The 18,883-nt window shown below is 39.8% G+C and overlaps 1 protein-coding gene across 3 annotated transcripts in view; it reads right to left on the reverse strand.

Annotated features, from left to right (window-relative positions):
- RBMS3 (RNA binding motif single stranded interacting protein 3) overlaps positions 1 to 17,112 on the reverse strand; it is a 640,734-nt gene extending 623,622 nt beyond the window's left edge. For 2 of the 3 annotated variants that reach the window (XM_016198818.2, XM_087824902.1), the window contains exon 1: positions 16,932 to 17,106. In XM_016198818.2, coding sequence (XP_016054304.1) covers positions 16,932 to 17,057 — 126 coding nt within the window. In that variant the 5' untranslated portion in view covers positions 17,058 to 17,106. Of the gene's footprint in view, positions 1 to 16,931 lie in introns of all 3 variants that reach the window. The other variant, XM_087824904.1, reaches the window with a different exon arrangement.
- Between the last annotated feature and the right edge of the window lie 1,771 nt (positions 17,113 to 18,883).

Raw genomic sequence — 18,883 nt, forward strand, 5'->3', positions numbered from 1 at the left:
AGAGTCCTGTCTATCCCACAAGCCTGTAGCAATGTCCTGACACATAGGGGAAGAAAGTCAGGAAGGACTTGCTGGGGAAAGAGATTCTGCCACTCAGTCTAATATTGAGGGGATTTTAAATGACTCACTTTGTTCCCAGGAGAAGAGCATCGTTTGATTCACAGGGCCTTAAAGTTCATCATGTCCAAGGAAATAATAAGAAAGCATTTGCTTAGAAGAAGAGAACAGTGGCAACAAATGGAGCCAGGAAAATGCAGGAGAAAGAACAGGCGTGGAGGGCGGAAGGGTGAGAAGCGCGAGGCAGGAATGCATCGGTGAACAAACCTAAGACTCTGCACTTCAAAAAATGCCCCTTGATCCTAGAACAATTACAGGGAAAGCTCTGAAGGAAGAAAAATGAACGAGCTTAGCATTTAGGATGGTCCAGGCATGATGAAGTGTTCCGAATAAACAGGGATTTTATAAAGAGGAGATGCCCTTAATAGCCAGGATGCTAAATTGAATCAGAAAAAAAAAAAATTCTAATAATGTTAATATTTTCCCATTAACATGACATTAAATATTGCTAAGTGCCTTCACTTGTGTTATCATGCTGTGCAGAGAAGAATACCAGGTACCAGGTCAGGATTCATAAATTATTTTGGGTAGAGCCGGCAAATGAATAAATGATGGAGTCTGGATAAAACTTTAGGTCTTCTGACGCTATAATCCCAGCTTATTGTCCAGTGTCAACCTTACAAGAGACAATAGGAAAGGAGGGTAATAAAGAGGAGACAGTGGTAAATCAGCAGAGATTAGTTGGTCTAAAGATCTTAAGATTCCTTCTAAAAAATATTCCTCGATTGTCTTCTTTTTGCCATAAAAGGTATTTATCTATTTAATCTCCCCTGAAAATAATTATAGAGCTCTCCCTATCCTTAAAATAAACCATTGTTTTAAAAATATTTCTGAATTTTCCATGCATTGGTAGAATGAGGCAGAACAGAAAGGAGACTCTTTATGCCGAGGTGTATGTATCACACGTCAGTTTCAAAGTTTCCCTAACTAGGTTTCCAAAGCAGCAACTTTCCACATACAGCGACCCACTGCAGGGTTTCTTGTTCTCTGATAATCCCACATCATTTATGGAAAATAAATCAGTGGACAGCTCTTCTACACACACGTTTCATGTTCCAGTACTTTTGTATCCTAGGGTTCAAGAGTGAGCTTGTCTCTGCCCTCAGACAGACAAAAGATTCCATGAGTACAAAATAAGATGAAAGGAAAGGGAAGACATTGGGAGAAAAATTGAATGATAGGGTTTGGAATCGGACTCCCTGCTATCTTTTATCTTTAATTGGTTGAGGATTTCTAGTGGCCTGCCTAGGTTTGAGGGAAAATAGACTGACAGTGATTTAACCTATTACTCTATGCTTCAGAATAAGCTTTAAATTAAATAGCTGAACTTAAGGAAAGTTAGCTGCCAAGAAAATAAAGATGGGAATGAAGGTAGGGGCATTTTGAACAAATATAAACTCTAAGAACAGCAGACTAGATGGTAATAAAAAGGAGGCATAGGTTATCAAAAGGTACATTGGAAAATCCTGTGAGTTAAATTTGGAACAGTTTGCTATACATTTTAGGAGAGGGGAGTGTTTGAGAGCAGTAGTATTTTCAAGTGAAAAGATTTGTATCAAATTTTACAAGTTTCCTTGCATCACAATAATTTTATAATTGACAATGATAAACCTGACTAAAATACTTAACATAAGAATAAAGCATATTTATAGTAGACAAAAATTTTAATGAAAATATTTTAAATGTCTCATGAAATATACGTGAGCTTTGGAAGAGTCTCAGCGGTTTCGAGTTGTCAGAAATTTTGAGATTGCAGAGCGCATTCTTCTACATCGTTTTATGCATGGAAAAGAAAACAAGTTCTCAGTGTTGGCTAAGATCTTGGTTGAAAGCCTGGTTGCATCATAGTTGGAAGCATGACTTTAGAGTCAGACTCAGGAGTAAATTTGACTCTACTCTATTGGCTGCGTAATCCTGCAGAAGTTACCTGAACTCCATGACACTCTATTGTTTCTAAAAGGGGGAATAATAATATCCACTTCCCAGTTTTGTTGAAAAAATTAAATGTATCCAAAATACTTCATCAAATCTCTCTACATAGAATAAGCAAAGACCTCCAGGACCTGTGTAAGGTTCTCCAGTGTCCCCCTCTGGGCTCACTCATCTCGCTCCCAATCTCAGTCCATGAGCTTGGGCCAGACTCAGATTCTCTCTGAGCTCTGCACATACTGAGCCCTGACTCTGACCCTTTGCCTTCTGCCTGGAAAGTTCCCTCTAGGTTTTTTCATAGCTGACTCTTTCCCTTCATTCAGGTCCCAGATGGAATGTTATTTCGAGAGGAATTCTTTCTCCCGTCATGCTACTCTCTCTCTCCTGTTGTTCGCCTGAATCCCACCGGCCATTGTTACTTTCTGCGCTGCACTCATCACCATCTGTATTGTTGACCATGCATCTGTTCACAGGTCTTTCATCCATCATGTTATACCAAAATGGATGCTCCATACGGGGAGGAACCTCATTGGTCTTGGCTAATATTTTCGTATATTTGGGAGAGGCATGCTCACCAAACAGATTGTCTCTTTTCCAGGACTGATGGCCACATTTCCCAGCTTTCCTTGCAACCAGCGTGATCACATGGCTGAGTCCCAGCAAATTGAATGTGGTGGCAGTGACGTATGTCTCCCTCAAGGCCACATCCACAAAGCCCTCCCAGTTCTAGTTTTCTGTTCTCTCCTCCCTTCTTTGCAGGTTGAATGAAGAGGGTCCTGGGGTGACTCCAAGGTTCTAGGGGTTTGCAAAGTTGGGAGACATAATGAAACTAGCACCTTAATCAATGTGTGGAAAACCTTCACACGTTTCTCTATCATTTAGCCTCTGAGATTTGTAACTGTGTTTGGTAAAGCAATCAGCCATATGAATACCTGAGCAAACACACAGAAGTGCCTATAAAACTTCCTGGCACATAGCAGGTGCTATGGGGTGAATGTCTGTGTCCCCTCAAAACTCATATGTTGAATCCCTGTCCCCAATATGATGGTATTTGAAGATGGGACTTAGGAGCTTAGGAAGTAATTAGCTCATTAGGTCATCAGGGTGGGACCCTCATGGTGGGATCCATAGCTTTATAAGAGGAAGATAACCTCCCCCCTGCCCCTTCTCCCTAGCTCCCTCTCCAAGCAGGCAATGAGGAAAGGCCATGTGACCACACAGGAGAAGTTGGCCATCTGCTACAGAAAGAGGGCTCTCATCACATCTGACCATGCTGGCGCCCTGATCTTGGCCTCCAGAACTGTGAGAAATAAATGTCTGTTGTTTAAACTACCCAGTCTATGGTACTTTGTTACAGCAGCTCAAGCTGGCTAAGACAGTAGGTATTTAATAAAGATGTAACAAGTAGTGGTTCAATAAGCAAAATAATTAAATTAATGGTCATATGTGCCATATGGTATCATGTCTCTGTCCCTGAACCATATTGTCCCAAGCTGGATCAGAGAATAAATCACTCTGTCGTAAGAAATTCCATCCAGATGATACTTAAAGATCTTCAAGGTATACACAATGTGAGGGGTTGAGGAAACTACCCTTCCTGGGTTTAGAAGTTTAGTGACTATTAACATAAAAAAGAAAATCAAAGAGATTCTGGTGTGCAGTGTTACTCATTTCCTGCACTGACATTTGCTGTTTGGGATCATAAAGAGAATATGAAGGACTCATAAAAACCTAAATGAATTGTGCCATAAATGTTAACTGCCACTGATAGCAGTGTTGAACACCACTCAAGGCAATGCCACTAAAGGGTAAATCTCTGCTATGAGATCTGAGAGTCAAAGCAAAGCCAATGTCAAGTCCAAATGTGTACCATTAAATAAGTATGCCCCCCCAACGGATGTTACATTTTTATCCATGTCTGTCAGTAAAAAGCTTTGCCAACAAAAGTTATATGTGTTTAAATAAGATAGAGCTCCCATCCCAAAAAGACTGCTTCACAAAATATTCCTGTGCATTTTAATCATTAAATCCCAAAGTGACCATTATTAGGCTGCGATCTTTTATCTTTCAAAATGAGCCAGGTGCCCAAATACGGGGCCACAGGAAGCCCATCACTCACCCTTAGGACTAGGTAACAAACACATTTGGGGGATTTAAATTCATCATCAAATGTAAGAAGTAGAAGGTTGTGAGCATCAGGTCTTTGTTATTAGACAGGCAAACTATCGATCAGAGAGGACAGTTGGTTAAATTTTTAAAAAATGTTTTATAAGAGTGGTTTTGAGTAGATTTGTTGAGTCATGTGCCTCCTTATTTTTCATCCTGTTTTGCAGGTGCCTTTAAGAACTTTAATTACTTGTGGTTCATGTGAACTCAAAGAATTCTAGTAATTGCTATCATCAGAGTGGCGTGCTCGCCTCTGCCAGATTAAGTGCAGGCATCCAGGCCATTCAGACTCGGTGAATTGGTCCACAATCCCCGCACTGAATGGCTGCCAAGTATGCTGGCATCGGAACCCCTCAGATGTGATCGTTAAGCTTTAGAGTGGTAATCTTTATTCATGTGCCACTGTAGAATTGGAGAAAGGCAAGTACTGAGGCTTTAATTTTCAAGACATAATTTACAAATATATGAAGGTATAAATCATATATGCAAATACCTGTATCTCTATCACCCAGCTTCAAACATAGAATGTTGCCAGGAGAGTTGAGGTGCCCATGTACCCTCACAAATATCCCTTCTTATTCTGAATTTCGTAATTTCCCTGGGTTTTACTGGTGCTTTTATTACATTCTGTCATTAACATAAAATATTTTCACTAAAAGCGTATAACAGGGATTAGAATGCCAAATATGTAATACTTGCTAAAAGAACTTCTGCAGTAATAAATTAATAAGCATTTTGTTGTGCTTAATTTGTATCTGTTGATTTAAAAATATTTAACATATAATGGATCAGATAACATTGCCGAATGTGCTTTGAAAACCTCTTATTTTAAAACATCAAAACTAAAAGATCTCAGGCAACAAACGCAGACAAATTAACTCATTTTTAGCTTGATTAAGTTTGTGATTTTTTTAGATTAAGTCCAAATATCCACAAAAATACCAATTTGCAGGTGATATGAATATAATTCTATTGCTTTTATGATGAAATTACAATGCAGTGGAAGGGCGAACATCTCTAGTTACACTGCTTTATATTATCATGCTATTTTATTCAGGGAAGGAGCCAAGTTCTTACAAGATTATAAATGGTTGATTAAGTGAAAAGATGGTTGGCCTCGCCAGAGATGAGAGAAATGCAAATTAAGACAATAGCTTACCATCTTCACCCAGATTAACAAAAGTTTAATTGACTGATAGTATTGAACATAGGCGAGTGTGTGGTAAAGCATATCCCCACCCCTCTCCAGGCCCTAGCAAGGAGTTGCCTTACAGGGGACCAGGGGAGCAGCAAAAGTATTGTAAGGTTCTGTTTCTGAAGGGTTTAGAGGTTCTGTTGGGTTCAGAGGTGCACATTTTATTATATTTTTGTTTGTTATTATTTCTCTATTACTATTGAAATACCCACCTAAGTTTGATGAGCTCTTGAAAAAGAAAAAGCTTCCACAACCAAAAAGTATCTGAAAGGTAAACAGCTCTCCTCCATGGCTAGGGAAGGACATTGGAATTTTCCCTTTCACTGTAACGTATAATCAAAATCGCTTGAATGTTTACCTGCGCTAATTTCGTGATTGAAAAGACCCAGCCTTAATGGGTCTTCATACTTGAACAATTAGGGAGCTGCTCCAATGTGCTGAGCTGATTTCGCTGGTGCCATCCCAGTTCACTGCCTGTGATTACTGCAAAGCTGGGCCTTGAGAGACTGCATTGAAAATCCCTTCAGAAAAGCAATTGATAGCATTTACACTCCCTAAAAGGGAATGGGGAGCTAATCAGAAGCATTTTTGTTCTTAAGATTAATTTCTTTTTCTTTTCCAAAGGCATTCACTACCTTGGAAGCATGAAGTCTCACCTTAACAAGTTTATGTTCAGGAAGCTTCCTTCACAAAGATAACAGATAGCAGACATACGGGTAACTTACGTCAGCCCTAACATTTAGAACAGTGCTGATCATAAGCCAGGACCTTTCCATGTCATGCACCTTTTTGCATCAGGGATGCCACTCTTTTCTTCCCTATCACCTTTAAATTCTTAGCCCTGGCCTGGTAGCTCAGTTGGTTAGAGCACTGTTCCGATGTGCAAAGGTTGTGGGTTTGATCCCCTGTCAGGGCACACACAGGAATCAACCAATGAATGCATAAATGAGTGGGACAAGAAATCCATGTTTCTCTTTCTCTCTCTCTCTGCCCCCCGCCCCATCCTCTCTTTAAAATCAATAACTAAGATTTTTAAAAAAAATTTCCTATGAATCACGGTCCTTGTTACTAGGAGAGTTGAATTTCACCCCAGTGGTCATAACCAAAATGTGCGAGATGCCATGCAATCAACAAAAGTCTTTGAAAATAGTTTATTTTTATAAGGTAATATTTTAATGATGGTTTTAAAATTTATTTTATGTGATGCTTTATTGCATGTAATCAATTGTAATGTCAATTTTTTTAAATTATCAAGGCAGGGGATTTTTTTTTTTTTTAAATTAAACCTAAGAAATTGAGAGCTGTTAAAGTTAGGTTTGAGCAGCCTGAGATCCTGCCTGGAATTCCAACAATGTCCTATGAAATCCAAGCTTCTGTCATAGGAGGTGTGGACTATGGCGGGACTGATGGCTGAATCCATTCCCCAGACATCTGTGTTGGATACTCAGAATTAAGCAGCACTGAGGCCTGCATTATGGAGATGGGATATGGGACTATCAGAAGAGAGAAACAGCCACGGGAAAGTGACTTTCATGGCTGAGAACTGAGCAAAGGGAATAAAATGCACCACATGAAACCTCAGGTTTTCCAACAGTGTGTGAAAAAAGAACCAGAACAAGGTTCTCATTTTTTCATGGAAAACATTGCGTTTGGGGAAAAAACCATATAAAACAAACAGCATTTAGATGTCAGGTCTCACTAGAAATGGCCAACTGTGGGCAAATATGTAATGCCTTCCTGGTCTTGGTCAATGAAAGCATGATGCTCAACAGAAAATTAAGGGGAAAGGTTGAAATTTCCAGGCGTATACAGATGAAATCTTCATGTTCTCAAGGGCCTCTCAATAATTCAAATGCTGAGTCCCAGAGTCTTAAGGAGGATGCCATCCAAATACTGCAATCTGGGAGTCTGTAAGCCTTCTCTGATCATCCAAATTGAAATTGATTTCTTTCCTATTGTAGTATAACTTCTATCCATTAGTGATTTATAAGGAGTAAGCCTGTGTTAAACAGCTTTGCATATATCATCTCATTAAATTCTCAAAATGACCTCAGGAAGTAGCTTAAATTTCCCTATTTTTATAGAGAAGAAAGTGGACTCTCACAGGTTCAATACCTTTTCCCTAAGTGATGCAGCTGAGATATGAACTCAAGTCAGTCTGATGTCAGAGCCCAAATGCTCAGCCCCTACATGTCTGCAACTCCCTCAACCTACAGGTGCCAAGGGTCTATATTTAGTATTTAAGAACCACTGGTTTAAAACCTTGCTACCATCATCTACTATCAGTCTCTTTCCTTATCTCTTCTTCACCAGTTTTAAGCAACTTGAAAATATGGACATTTTATATCCTTCATTCCCTTCCTCTTCTATCCTACTTTCCTATCACCGAGCCTACACACCACAATGTCAAGCTTACAGAATGTAGTAAATGTTTGCTGAATGAAGATATGACCTTGTTGAAAGTTTAAGGGAGTTGAGGGGTCATGGCTGGGACTCAGCTACTCTAGGTAGTCTACATGAGTGAGTACTAGACAACCAAAAAAGTATAGCCCAGGAGCAAGTACACTTTAAAGCCTTAGTCCCTGAAAAATTATGCAAATAAAAGAGGGAGCTTTAGGACAGTAAGCCCAAGAGTATTTATTCTCCCTGAGTCATATGCAAATAAGTGACAGACCAGCCATACAGAGAAGTAGAAGCATCACAGCTGATTCAATCTTGGTTTTATAAAACTGTAATAAAAACAGGAATTGGCATTTAGTGTATGATTTGTAAAACTGTGTTCCAAGGAGACTTACTCCTCTAGGGAGATGCCTCGGGGCATGCTGGGGAGGCAAAATAACACAGGTCTAGGTCCCTATGGCAGACACTGTTGGTTGTTTTCCCAACAGGCATTTCCCCTTTTCTGTCCTAATAGGACCCTGAATTTGTTTAGGTATCAATATGACTAGCCCCAGGGAATAAATTATTGTTTATTTAAACCAGGGCTTTGCAAACATTCATGTCCATATAAATAAACAGGGGATCTTGATAAAATGCAGACTGAAGTATTTATGATGTCTAGGCTGAAGTATTTCTAAAAAGCCCCCAGGTGATGCTGATACCATGAGTCCACAGGTCACACTTTAAGTCCAAGGTTCTAAACCAATGATTCTCAAATACGATTGCACAGTAGAATCACATGGGTAAGTTCTGCTTTCATTGGTCAAGATTGGGATTGGTTACATATAAAAACAAAAGATAGAAGATTATTTAAATGTGCATGGTTTAGAGCAATACTGGAAGGTCTATATTCTTTTGCCTCTTATTAGTCTAAAGTTGACTAGGAAAACCAGTTTGGGTCAGTGAGATATAAGGAGATGTCTACCAAAGGAATTCTGAGGAATAATCTCCTACTTGATAAAACAGTGGTGCAAATGAAAGTCCCTGCTCTCTTCCTTCCTTTTGGGAAAGACTGTTGTATGGAATGAAATGTGGGGTTGTGGGCTTCATTCTGTGCCAAGGAAAGGTGACATCACAACCACTGAGGATGGCAAGAGGAAAGACAGAAAGAGCCTCTCCCTTTGATGATGCTGATTAATTGCTGCACCAAACCTAGAAATAGCTACTGTTCCATTTACTACTGCTGAGTAACAAGCTATCCCAGGTTTAGTGACTTAAAATCACAACCATTTGATTATGCTGACAGTTCTGCAGGTCAGGAATTTAGACAGGACACAGTGGGAATGCTTTGTCTCTGCTCTCTCCTGTCTGGGGCTTTAGTGGGAAGACAAATACCTGGAAGTGGCTCAAGCAGCTCAAGAATGGAGTCATCTGGCAGTACCTCAACTCACATATCAGACATGTGGGCTGAGAAGACAAAAGCTGGGCTCAGCTGTAACTACTGACCAGAGAGCAACTACGTATGTTCTCTCCAGGTAGCTTGGGCTTCCTCATAGAATGGCGACTTGTTCAGAAAGAAAGTGTCCTGAGAGAGCATTCGGAAACTAAACTTTTCAAGAGTGCTAGACAGAAGCAGCATGGCCTTTTCTGACCTTGACCTGAAAATCAGCCAGCATCTACCTCTACATCCAGACTTTTAATTATTAGAACAGCTACTACGCATCTATGTTTTTGAAGCCACTGTCAGTTGAATATTCTGTTTTCTGTAGCAAAAGAATCCTAACCAATAAAGTTCTTTACCCCAACTTCAATGAATGTAACCATGTTATTACATGCTTTATATATTTAGTCTTGTAGGAGATTTTGTGGGTGAAGGGGGAGTGATAGCCTTAGATATGATGTAATATGAAAGAGATAGAGATGTGTAATGTCTTGGCCTTTTGAGCAGCTGGGCAAGGTCTGGGGCAGCCAGAGTCCTGAACAGTGAGCAGTGAAAAAAAAAAAGTTTAGGAAAAATTACCACTGAGTAGTGGTCTTCAAACTCTGTTCATGTGCTCCTTGAAGAGTTTTGGAAAATTATATATCCTTTTTCCATTTTTAAGCTATCTAAAATTTTCCTTATGAGTTTAAATAATTGCAAAGGACATGACTTTCAGACTATGATACACTACTCTTGTCCCTTAGCTCGCGCACACACAGCTGGGAAAGACGGGGAACCTCATTGGCTTATGGTGCCCGATTAGTCATTACATGAAGCATCTCCTTTGTTGGTGTACCCCCGGGAGGCTTTTACACCCCGAGGCAATAGACCAAAGTAAGATTTATATGCAAGGAATTCATTCTCTCTTGTAAAGGGCTGTGGTAGAGAGACTGTATAATATATCTTCCAAACTTAAACATTCTTGAGAGTAAAAGGGGACACTATTAATAAATGATCTAGGAAATTAGCATAAACCAGGGAAACTGAGATAAATGGTGACTTTAGCTACCAGAATACTAGTAAGTTATCAGACTAATCAGTTTATAAAAGAGAACTCACGGAAGCTGAAGATCTGGTCATTATTTCATGGAAAACTATTCATTTCCAGTACTCCTTGAAAAGTTTTCTACAGCCCAAAAAGTTTGCGCAAATCTGTTATTAAGCTAGTGTTCAGCCATACCAGCTATTAAAGTATCAAAACACTTCACACATGTTAGTAAACAGAATAACAGTAATTGGGATAACCATGAAAAATCATCAGTAATCTAAATGCCAGCATTCGTGTTTCATTTCAGAAACCACCAACAAACAGGCTGTTATTCTTTGTGGCATAGGTATTGGAGGACAGTGCTAGGGAATCCGTTACAGAGGACTTGCTATTTATTTCCGAAGTTAGTGGGTAGCCTTGAAGCATAAAAGTCCTTATTTAGGAGAAAGAGAGTTGCAACCTCTCCCAATCCTTTCTATAAACCTCCAAAAGATATGCTTGTCCCTGCCTGTGGGGAGAAGTAGGGTCTGGGTTGAGGAAGCAGCTAGTAAGTTACTGGGTGCCTCGGATATAGACAGTTGCCATGGACACAGACAGCGATTGCCTTCATTGTGAGACAATGTCCCCACTGATAGCTTTGTGAACCCTGGTTTTATTTGACAACTTAACTCCTGATGGAAGGCAGTTGTCCCTGTGCTTTGTATACATGTTTCTGGAGAGGGAATCTCCTAGAAACCTGTTCAATGACTAAATGAGATAGTCCTCTAGCAAGACAATGCTAGCACTGTCTCCCTCTTTCCCTCGAGGATTTATTTTTACCTGGCTGGGTAGCTCAGTTGGTCAGAGCGTCATCCTGCTATGCCAAGTTTGTGGGTTCAATCTCTGTCAGGGCACATACAAGAATCAACCAATGAATGATAAATAAGTGCAACAACAAATCAACGTCTCTCTCTTTCTCCCTTCTTCTCTTTAAAATCAATCAATAAGAAAAAGAGAATCCAGCACCAGGCCGCCCACCCTTCCTCCCCTACCTGCCTGCTCTTCTCTTGAAGGAGACACAGGGCCTTAGCAAACGCCTCCACTACCTCTAGGCAGCATCAACCTCTGAGTATACACTTCCATTACTTTTTTATTTTATCTCTTCTTTTCTTTAGCCATTTCTATTTTGTCTTCATTATTAACTGGCTCTACCTGGTCATTGCCTGTGGTTGGCACGAGCTGTCTCCCAATTAGCATCCAGGGGGCACAGAGGTGCATGGTGCTTCCTCACCAGAGAAAGGGAAAACAGTAGCCAGGTCCTGGCCTCAGCAGTGAGGATCAGGTAACCCCCATCCACCTTTCATCCTTGCCCACCCCCCCCTCCCGTCCCCCTATCTATCTCTTTAGGATCACCCAAATTATAACATCTTTCAGGCGTGAGAAGAAAAAGGCACAAGGGAGCAGATGCAGGGAGAGAGCTATCAGGAAGGGCAGCTCAACCAACATCCTTCTTTTAGGATTAACGTGATCCCCAGTCACTAAACGACTATCAGTTCATAGCAAGTTCTTGGAAATTTGATGCAGTTCCCCATGTCAAATCATGAAGCTAGCAGGGTTATCATTTAGTTGCTGATAGAAATATAAAATGAAAGACCAAAACCAGCATGCGAGTCAATATAGTATTTGGAAATCATTAGAATGAAATGTGTTACAAAAAATATGACTAGGTAAGAAATTTATATGATATCAACTTCCTTAGGCAATAAAAAAAGAGTATGGAATGTTTAATATTTGACTTACATTATCAGTTATATTACTGCACCGCTTGACTATTTTGAATATTACTCTTTGCCATTTTATATCCCAAGTTGAAGATGCTATCTTAGAGGCCTGGACAGAGTTTCCTCATTTGTATAGCTTCTTCATTTACCAGTGCCCTGGATTAAACATTAGGAGAGTTTTAATAACTTTGCCTTTACATTTTATTTTAAGATATGCATTGGAGTGATTATCAAGGTGATAGTTATTTCATTTTAGAAGTAGAAAAATGATGTGTTTCAGAAAAATCAAAGTTATATTAGTAAATGTCAATAATTTTGAATTGCCATAGAGCAGTGATTTTCAACCGGTGTGCCGTAAGAATTATTAAAACAAGCAATACCTGACTATTTAGTCAGGGGAACTGACCTCTTTTCCTTTAGATTATCAAAAAAAGAAAAAAAAAAGAAAAGAGCCAACACAACAATAGCCATATAGCCATATGATGACTGAATCAAAATTATACCTATTTTTTGTCAGATCAGCAAAATATATATTTTTGTGTATGCCATAGAATTTTAGTAATTAATTTATATGTACCGTGAGCTGAAAAATTGTAGGTTATCAATTTCAGTCTTCTATCATTCAAAATACCCCTCTCACCTTAACTTCCTCAGTGAGAAGTCTCGTCAGTTTCACAAAGTGGCCCAGAAGTTAGCCACTGAGTCACTGGATATTATGATTGTGGTAGGCTGAACAACAGTCCTCCCAGATGTCCTCCAACTCGTCTCCAAGAGCTGTACAAGTTACTTTATATGGCAAGAGGAACTTTGCAGATGTCATCAAGTTAAGGATCTTTAGATGGGGAGGTTATCCTGGATTATTTGGGTGGGCCTTTAAATGTAATCACATGTCTTTATAAGAAAGAAACAGAGAGATTTGACCACAGACTTAGGAGACAGTGTGAAGATGGAGAAGAAATGGATTTGAAGATGCTATGCTACTGGCCTTGAAGATGAAAGTAGGGCCTAGGAGCCCAGGTTTGCAAGGAATGTAGCTCTAGAAGCTGGAAAAAGCAAGGAACAGATTCTCCTCTAGAGGCTCTTGATGGACTGCAGCCCTGCCAACACCTCGATTTCAGACTCTAACCTCCAAAACAGTAAGAGAATAAACAAATGTGTATTGTTCTAAGTCCCTGAGCTTGTGGTAATTTGTTACAGCAGCCACAGGAAACTAATACAGTGTTGTACAATAGGACTCTAAGAAATCCTTACATGGTCAGCAAGAGGCATAACTGTATTCTGAGATTTCCATATGCTACCAATTTCAAGTTCACTAATCAGACAGACACTCAAGGGGTATCTGGGTTCCTCAGTAGCAGAGGAATGAAAGCAAAAGGAAGCACTTTGCATCACGTGTACTGACTACACAAACATCACATTTGCTGACACCCTTGTAACCCTGGGAAATTAAAGAGCTGGAAACCTTCAATCAAACTAGCAACTTAGAGAAAAGGGCCAGAATCTTACAAGGTGGTAGAGCATTTATAGTTTCATTAGAGGCTACTAAATTATATGACTCAAGAAAATCACTGGCAGCTTATTCAGACAGGAATTCCATTTCTGTGGTTTTAACCACAAAACCTCTGTGGATCTTACACTGCATGACAACTACCGAATCTACTCTCACATTTTGGAGCGCCAAATATTTCTCTAGTAATTGGCTTGCCATAATGATCCAAGTAATAATTATCACCCCTTTGGGATGTTGGCATCTTCACTTAGCTCTCAAAGTCCCCTTATACTGAACCCCTGGTCTATTTTTAGATTATATCATTTCTTTTAGAAGGTGGTAGGAAACTTAAAAGAGCACTGATCTTGGAGTCCAAAGTTTATTGCCATATGATCACACATGGGAGGAAAATCTGAAAGAAATATTTAAATGTTGAAATAATGGAAGAATGTCAAATAGGTTTAAAATTGATCCTTAGAGTATCCTTGAAATCAAAAGTATAATACCCATGGCTCTTTCCTATAGATTTTCTCGTTTCCTTCTACTTTCATGCTTGATTCAACTCACTCTCAGTGGTGTCACAAAAGGAAGTAACAGTCTCTAGGTTTTAAAGCATAAAAAGTGGCTAGACATCCTGTAATTATTCCAGTGGTTTCCAGGACAGGACAAAATCTATTCTTCATTCCTCCCCCAGACCTAAATCAAGTATCTTATAAATAAAAGGACTTCTCTAAGGAGTAACATGCACATTTGAATTAAATGATTACAAAGAGTTCTATCTGGGGTACAATCATTGTCCTCAGCATGTAAACAACAACAGAGGGACTCTGGTAAGGAGCAATAGCATACAATGGATATGAATACTGGTTGGAGGCTAGACAGCCAACATTTGAATCTCAGGCTCCACCACTAGTCGTAACATTGGGCAAGATAGTTAATTTGCCTGAGCTTCATTTCACTAATCTTTAAATTGATGACAATAACAGTATCTACCTCCTAGGGCTATGCTGAATATATATATGGTTGACCCTTGAGCAACTTGGGGATTAGGGGCTCTGACCACCCACACAGTTGAAAATCTGCATATACTTTAAGTTGGCTCCCTGCATGCATGAAGTCCCAAGCTGAGACAGAAAATACCACATATGATAATACACATGAAGGTGTTCAGTACAGAGCTTGGAAAATGTGCTCAGTAAGTATCAGCTACTTCTAGATGACCTGGAGGCCAGTAAGAATATGAATTAAAATATTTCATTATATTATATTTTATATAACTAGCTTGCCAAATATTGACTGAAGGAAAAGGCCAATGAGACATTTTAGATATAGAACTAGTTACTCCAGAAAATTTTATTCAAAATATATGCATCTTGGTTCTTTATTATTATGACAAAAAGATGCATTATTTTGAACATCAAACATACTAAGGGATATACAAGAAGAAATCTTCCTTTTACTGCAGAACTTCAGTCTGCAGTACGAGGAAGTACCTCCCCCCCCCACACGCACACACATGCCTCTGTGTGTGTGTGTGTGCATGTGTGTGCGTACATGCTGGTAATACTCTCCTAACTTGACTCCCTGACCAGGAATTCTTCAAGCAGCCAGAGTGAGTCCTAAAAAAAATAAATTATGTCCTATAATTTCCTTGCTTAAAACCCTCCAATGGTTTCCCACCATGCTTAAATAAAAAAAATATAAATGCCTTATTTCACGTTACAAAGCACTACATACTCTGGCCTCTGCTTTTCTTTCTGACCTTACCTCGGTCTGTTTTTTCGGGGCTAAGTGCCACGCTCACTGGCTTTTTCTCTGTGTGATGAACATTCAGGCTCGTTCCTGCCTCAGGTCCTCACTGTTTCCTCTGCTTGGGATGTTCTCCCTCCTGGACTCTGCATCATTGTTTCTCCTAAGTGAGGACTTGGCTGACCATGCAACTTAGTCACTCGGCCCTTCTCTACCATCCAGCCTCTTTCCAGTCTTTGCATAGCATTTAACATGACTGCACACTTTCCTGGTTTGTTGCCCCTTTTTATTTATTGATATGTTTATTTATGTAATTACCAGCTTTCTGCTCCCTAGAATAGAAGCCCCATGAGAGCAAGACTTGGCCTTGTTCACTCCTGTGCCTCTTCCACCAAGAAAAATACTGGAATATAAAAATGCCTAATGCTACTTAATAAATTGCTGTTGGGGAAAAAAGTGGATGAATCAAAATAAATAAGGAGTATTTAGGTGTTTTTACCCAAGTAATTTCAAAATTGTTCCTAACATCGTCCTTGTGCATACATCCTTGTACATGTCCAGTTAGATGCCAAAAGTTTAATTACTGAGTCAAAGGTATGTGCAACTTAAATTTTGACAGCCATTTCCAAATCACCTTTTAACAGAATTACACCAATTTACATTTTGAGTGGATTCCTTGAGTCTTCTTTTAAGTGTTTTTATGACATGATATTGGAAACACATTTTCTCATTTTAGAAGCTTGGAACACTTTATAATCCCATAACCTTGGCATGCAAACAGAATGGCCAACGTGCAGAAGTCCACATGGGCCCTGTGGATGGCTGAATAATCCAAGTCAAGTCTACTATTACTGAGAGTAGGACGAAGGCACTATGACAAGCATGCGCGGCTTGCTTTCAAAGGTCTCTCATTTCCCAGGAGTCTTGTGTTTGGATTTTTCATAGTAAACACAGGTTTCCCTAATCAACATTCATTATGATCTTTTTCAAGTATGCAAGTATAATTTACAATAGCAAGAATCTTAGTAATCTTACTGGGTTACCAAAAAACATGACGACAGAAACAGGTACCCTATTCTAAAAGGTTTTCAAATTCCACGAGTTTAATTCTCTCCAGAGAAAAAGCTTATTTCTCTTGCCCTTTGAGTCATCTATGCCAATAACCCAGAGTTCTAGGTAGCAGGAACTGGAAAACACCCTACTGCTGAATTTACATGTATATGTTAATATGTTTAACTATTAGGAACAACATCACTAATGAATTTGGGGACATACAGGCTCCATGGACTCTTCTGGTCAATTTTGAAAGACACTCACTCTCAATGCAAAAGCAACAACTAAATTCATAAGCAACAGCCAGGAGGATGCCAGAAAATAAAACCAGGGACATACATATATTCACCCTCTGTACCAGCATTCTGAAAATTCTGCCAACCTATTACACCTAGAGATAGCTTTAAATGAAACATCAATTTTCAGCACAGAAGATCCAAACATATGTCATGTAAACACTTAAGACACTCTCCATGGCTCATCTGTTACTCAAGAGTAGCATATTCTTGCCTTAAAAGAGTTATAGCATTGGAAAAGTTGCCCAATTAATAGAGAGACACCAATTCTGGATTCAAAATGTACTGGGTAAAGCATCCAATTTTCTAAATACAGAACAGGGTACTTACAGTAGGGTGTCCAGTACAGTAGGTGTAGCTGGCATGGGACTGGTAGTGCAAGCTCGCTCTTGGAAAGGAGTATGTATTCCAGGCTGGCTGGCTGCTGTTCCACTGGGAGCTGAAGCCAGGGCTCATGGTCAGTCTTGACTTACTAGTTTGATAGGCTCTCACTGTGGAGCTAGACTATCAAGAAAAAAGAAATGCAATGTAAAGACAGTTCTGCATAAAACCCAAGTCACACATACACACACACACACAAGCAGCAGCAGCAGCATGCATTCTCTTGTATGATCATGGCACAGAACTCAGCTGGTTAAAGGGAATGCTGATTTTTTTAAGAGAAGACGTTAAATGTGGTTCTGACCGGGATAAAAGTGTTTTCTCACTATTAGAATTTGGACTGGATCACAAAACACAAAAGCTCATTGAAACTGATCTTATTAAAAACAGTTTTTTCTGGTTGTAACATGCAACTCCATCCTTCAGAAATGAGATATGTTTAGCAGTGACAGCAACAGTGATATTTTCAGTTACTTAAATTTCCTTTTATCGTAGTGTTCACCTCAGAAATTCACCATCAGTCTCATCTGAATGCAGTAAATGCAGATCAGGATATGATGGCTGGATTGAGGCACAGATTGGCTCCTGACACTAAAAGGTATTCAAGTACCATGAGACTATTGCTTTCCTGGGAGAGACACCAGCAGACATCTGGACATACTCCAACATGTCACCCTTCTACCCCCTAAAGACAGCAAAATGATGAAAGATTTGAAATTGTCATTTACCCCCAACTGGCCCTACCAATGTGATTAAAAATAGAGGAATAGGAAAATATCAATCCATTTGCCAAATGTTAAATATATCTGCTTGTTCATAATTGTACATAGAGTAGAATGAACTGAAAACAAAACTCACTTGTATCCTCTGTCCCTTTTTGTCCTCAGATGCCATGGCATATAAGGCATATAATAGTTTCTTTTCAGAGAACACTTTCTCTCATCAAATTGCAATAGCTACTTACCCATGTAGCACAGTAACTTTCACAATAAATTCTATTTATAAATCTATGGACACATGCCAACTCAATCACTGGGAAAATGTGCTAATCTCATTGCCATTATATTCAGGAAACCTAGTGGGGTAGAAACTTTTATCCGAGATTGTGTTTCCCATTGGGCTAGATTCTGATACCACTAGATACTTAGAGGAACAACTTTCATGAAAGCAGATTTGGGTATCTTGGGGTAACCAAAAGAAGTAAGGGCCTCAGCAATGCAAGGCACTAGGCAGGGCAATTTCTCTCATAATAACCTCAAAAGACTTCAAAGACTAAGTCCAGCCACAAAACCACTTTTAGCCCCCAAAGTGTCTCGGTTTCTGCTCTGCATCTGTGGTCACGTATCACTCTCACTAGCTCAGCTGATTTCATAGGTAGCTCCCTCAAGGCCAGACATGGTTAGGTCCTTTCTCTTTAAATTAGCCCAGGGAGCTTAAAATTCTTGGCAAAGCAGGCAGTGTTTGCATAAGTAAGTTTGTAAATACCCTCATCCCTTAGTTTAATTATGTCCCCAAATAGCTTCAGTCTCTCCTCAGTTATTTTACTCATGGTGGTCTTCCTCATGCAAATTCTTTTTTCTCTCCCTCTTTCCACTGAACTCATGCTCAGGTTCCGCCTCTGACTCGGTCTCATTCCCGACGCCTGTCGCTTGCCCCGGCCCGTGCCCCCGGCCCCTCCACAGCTCTCAGGGCAGCTCCAACGCTTCAGCTTGCCACTGTGTTGTTTTATTGCTTCCTCACATGTGTCCCTTTCAGCTCTCCAAGCAGGCCGAGGGCCTAATGAAGTCAAGGTCTTGCGTCACCTCTCCCACAGCCCCAGGAGTCACCTTTCTCCCTGACATGTGAAGATATTTCAGTGTTTCTCCCCCATCACTCTACCATCTTTCCCTTCTACTCCATGA

The sequence above is a fragment of the Miniopterus natalensis genome, chromosome 15 (genome assembly GCF_054644295.1).
Source record: "Miniopterus natalensis isolate mMinNat1 chromosome 15, mMinNat1.hap1, whole genome shotgun sequence".
Taxonomy (NCBI): Eukaryota; Metazoa; Chordata; class Mammalia; order Chiroptera; family Miniopteridae; genus Miniopterus; species Miniopterus natalensis.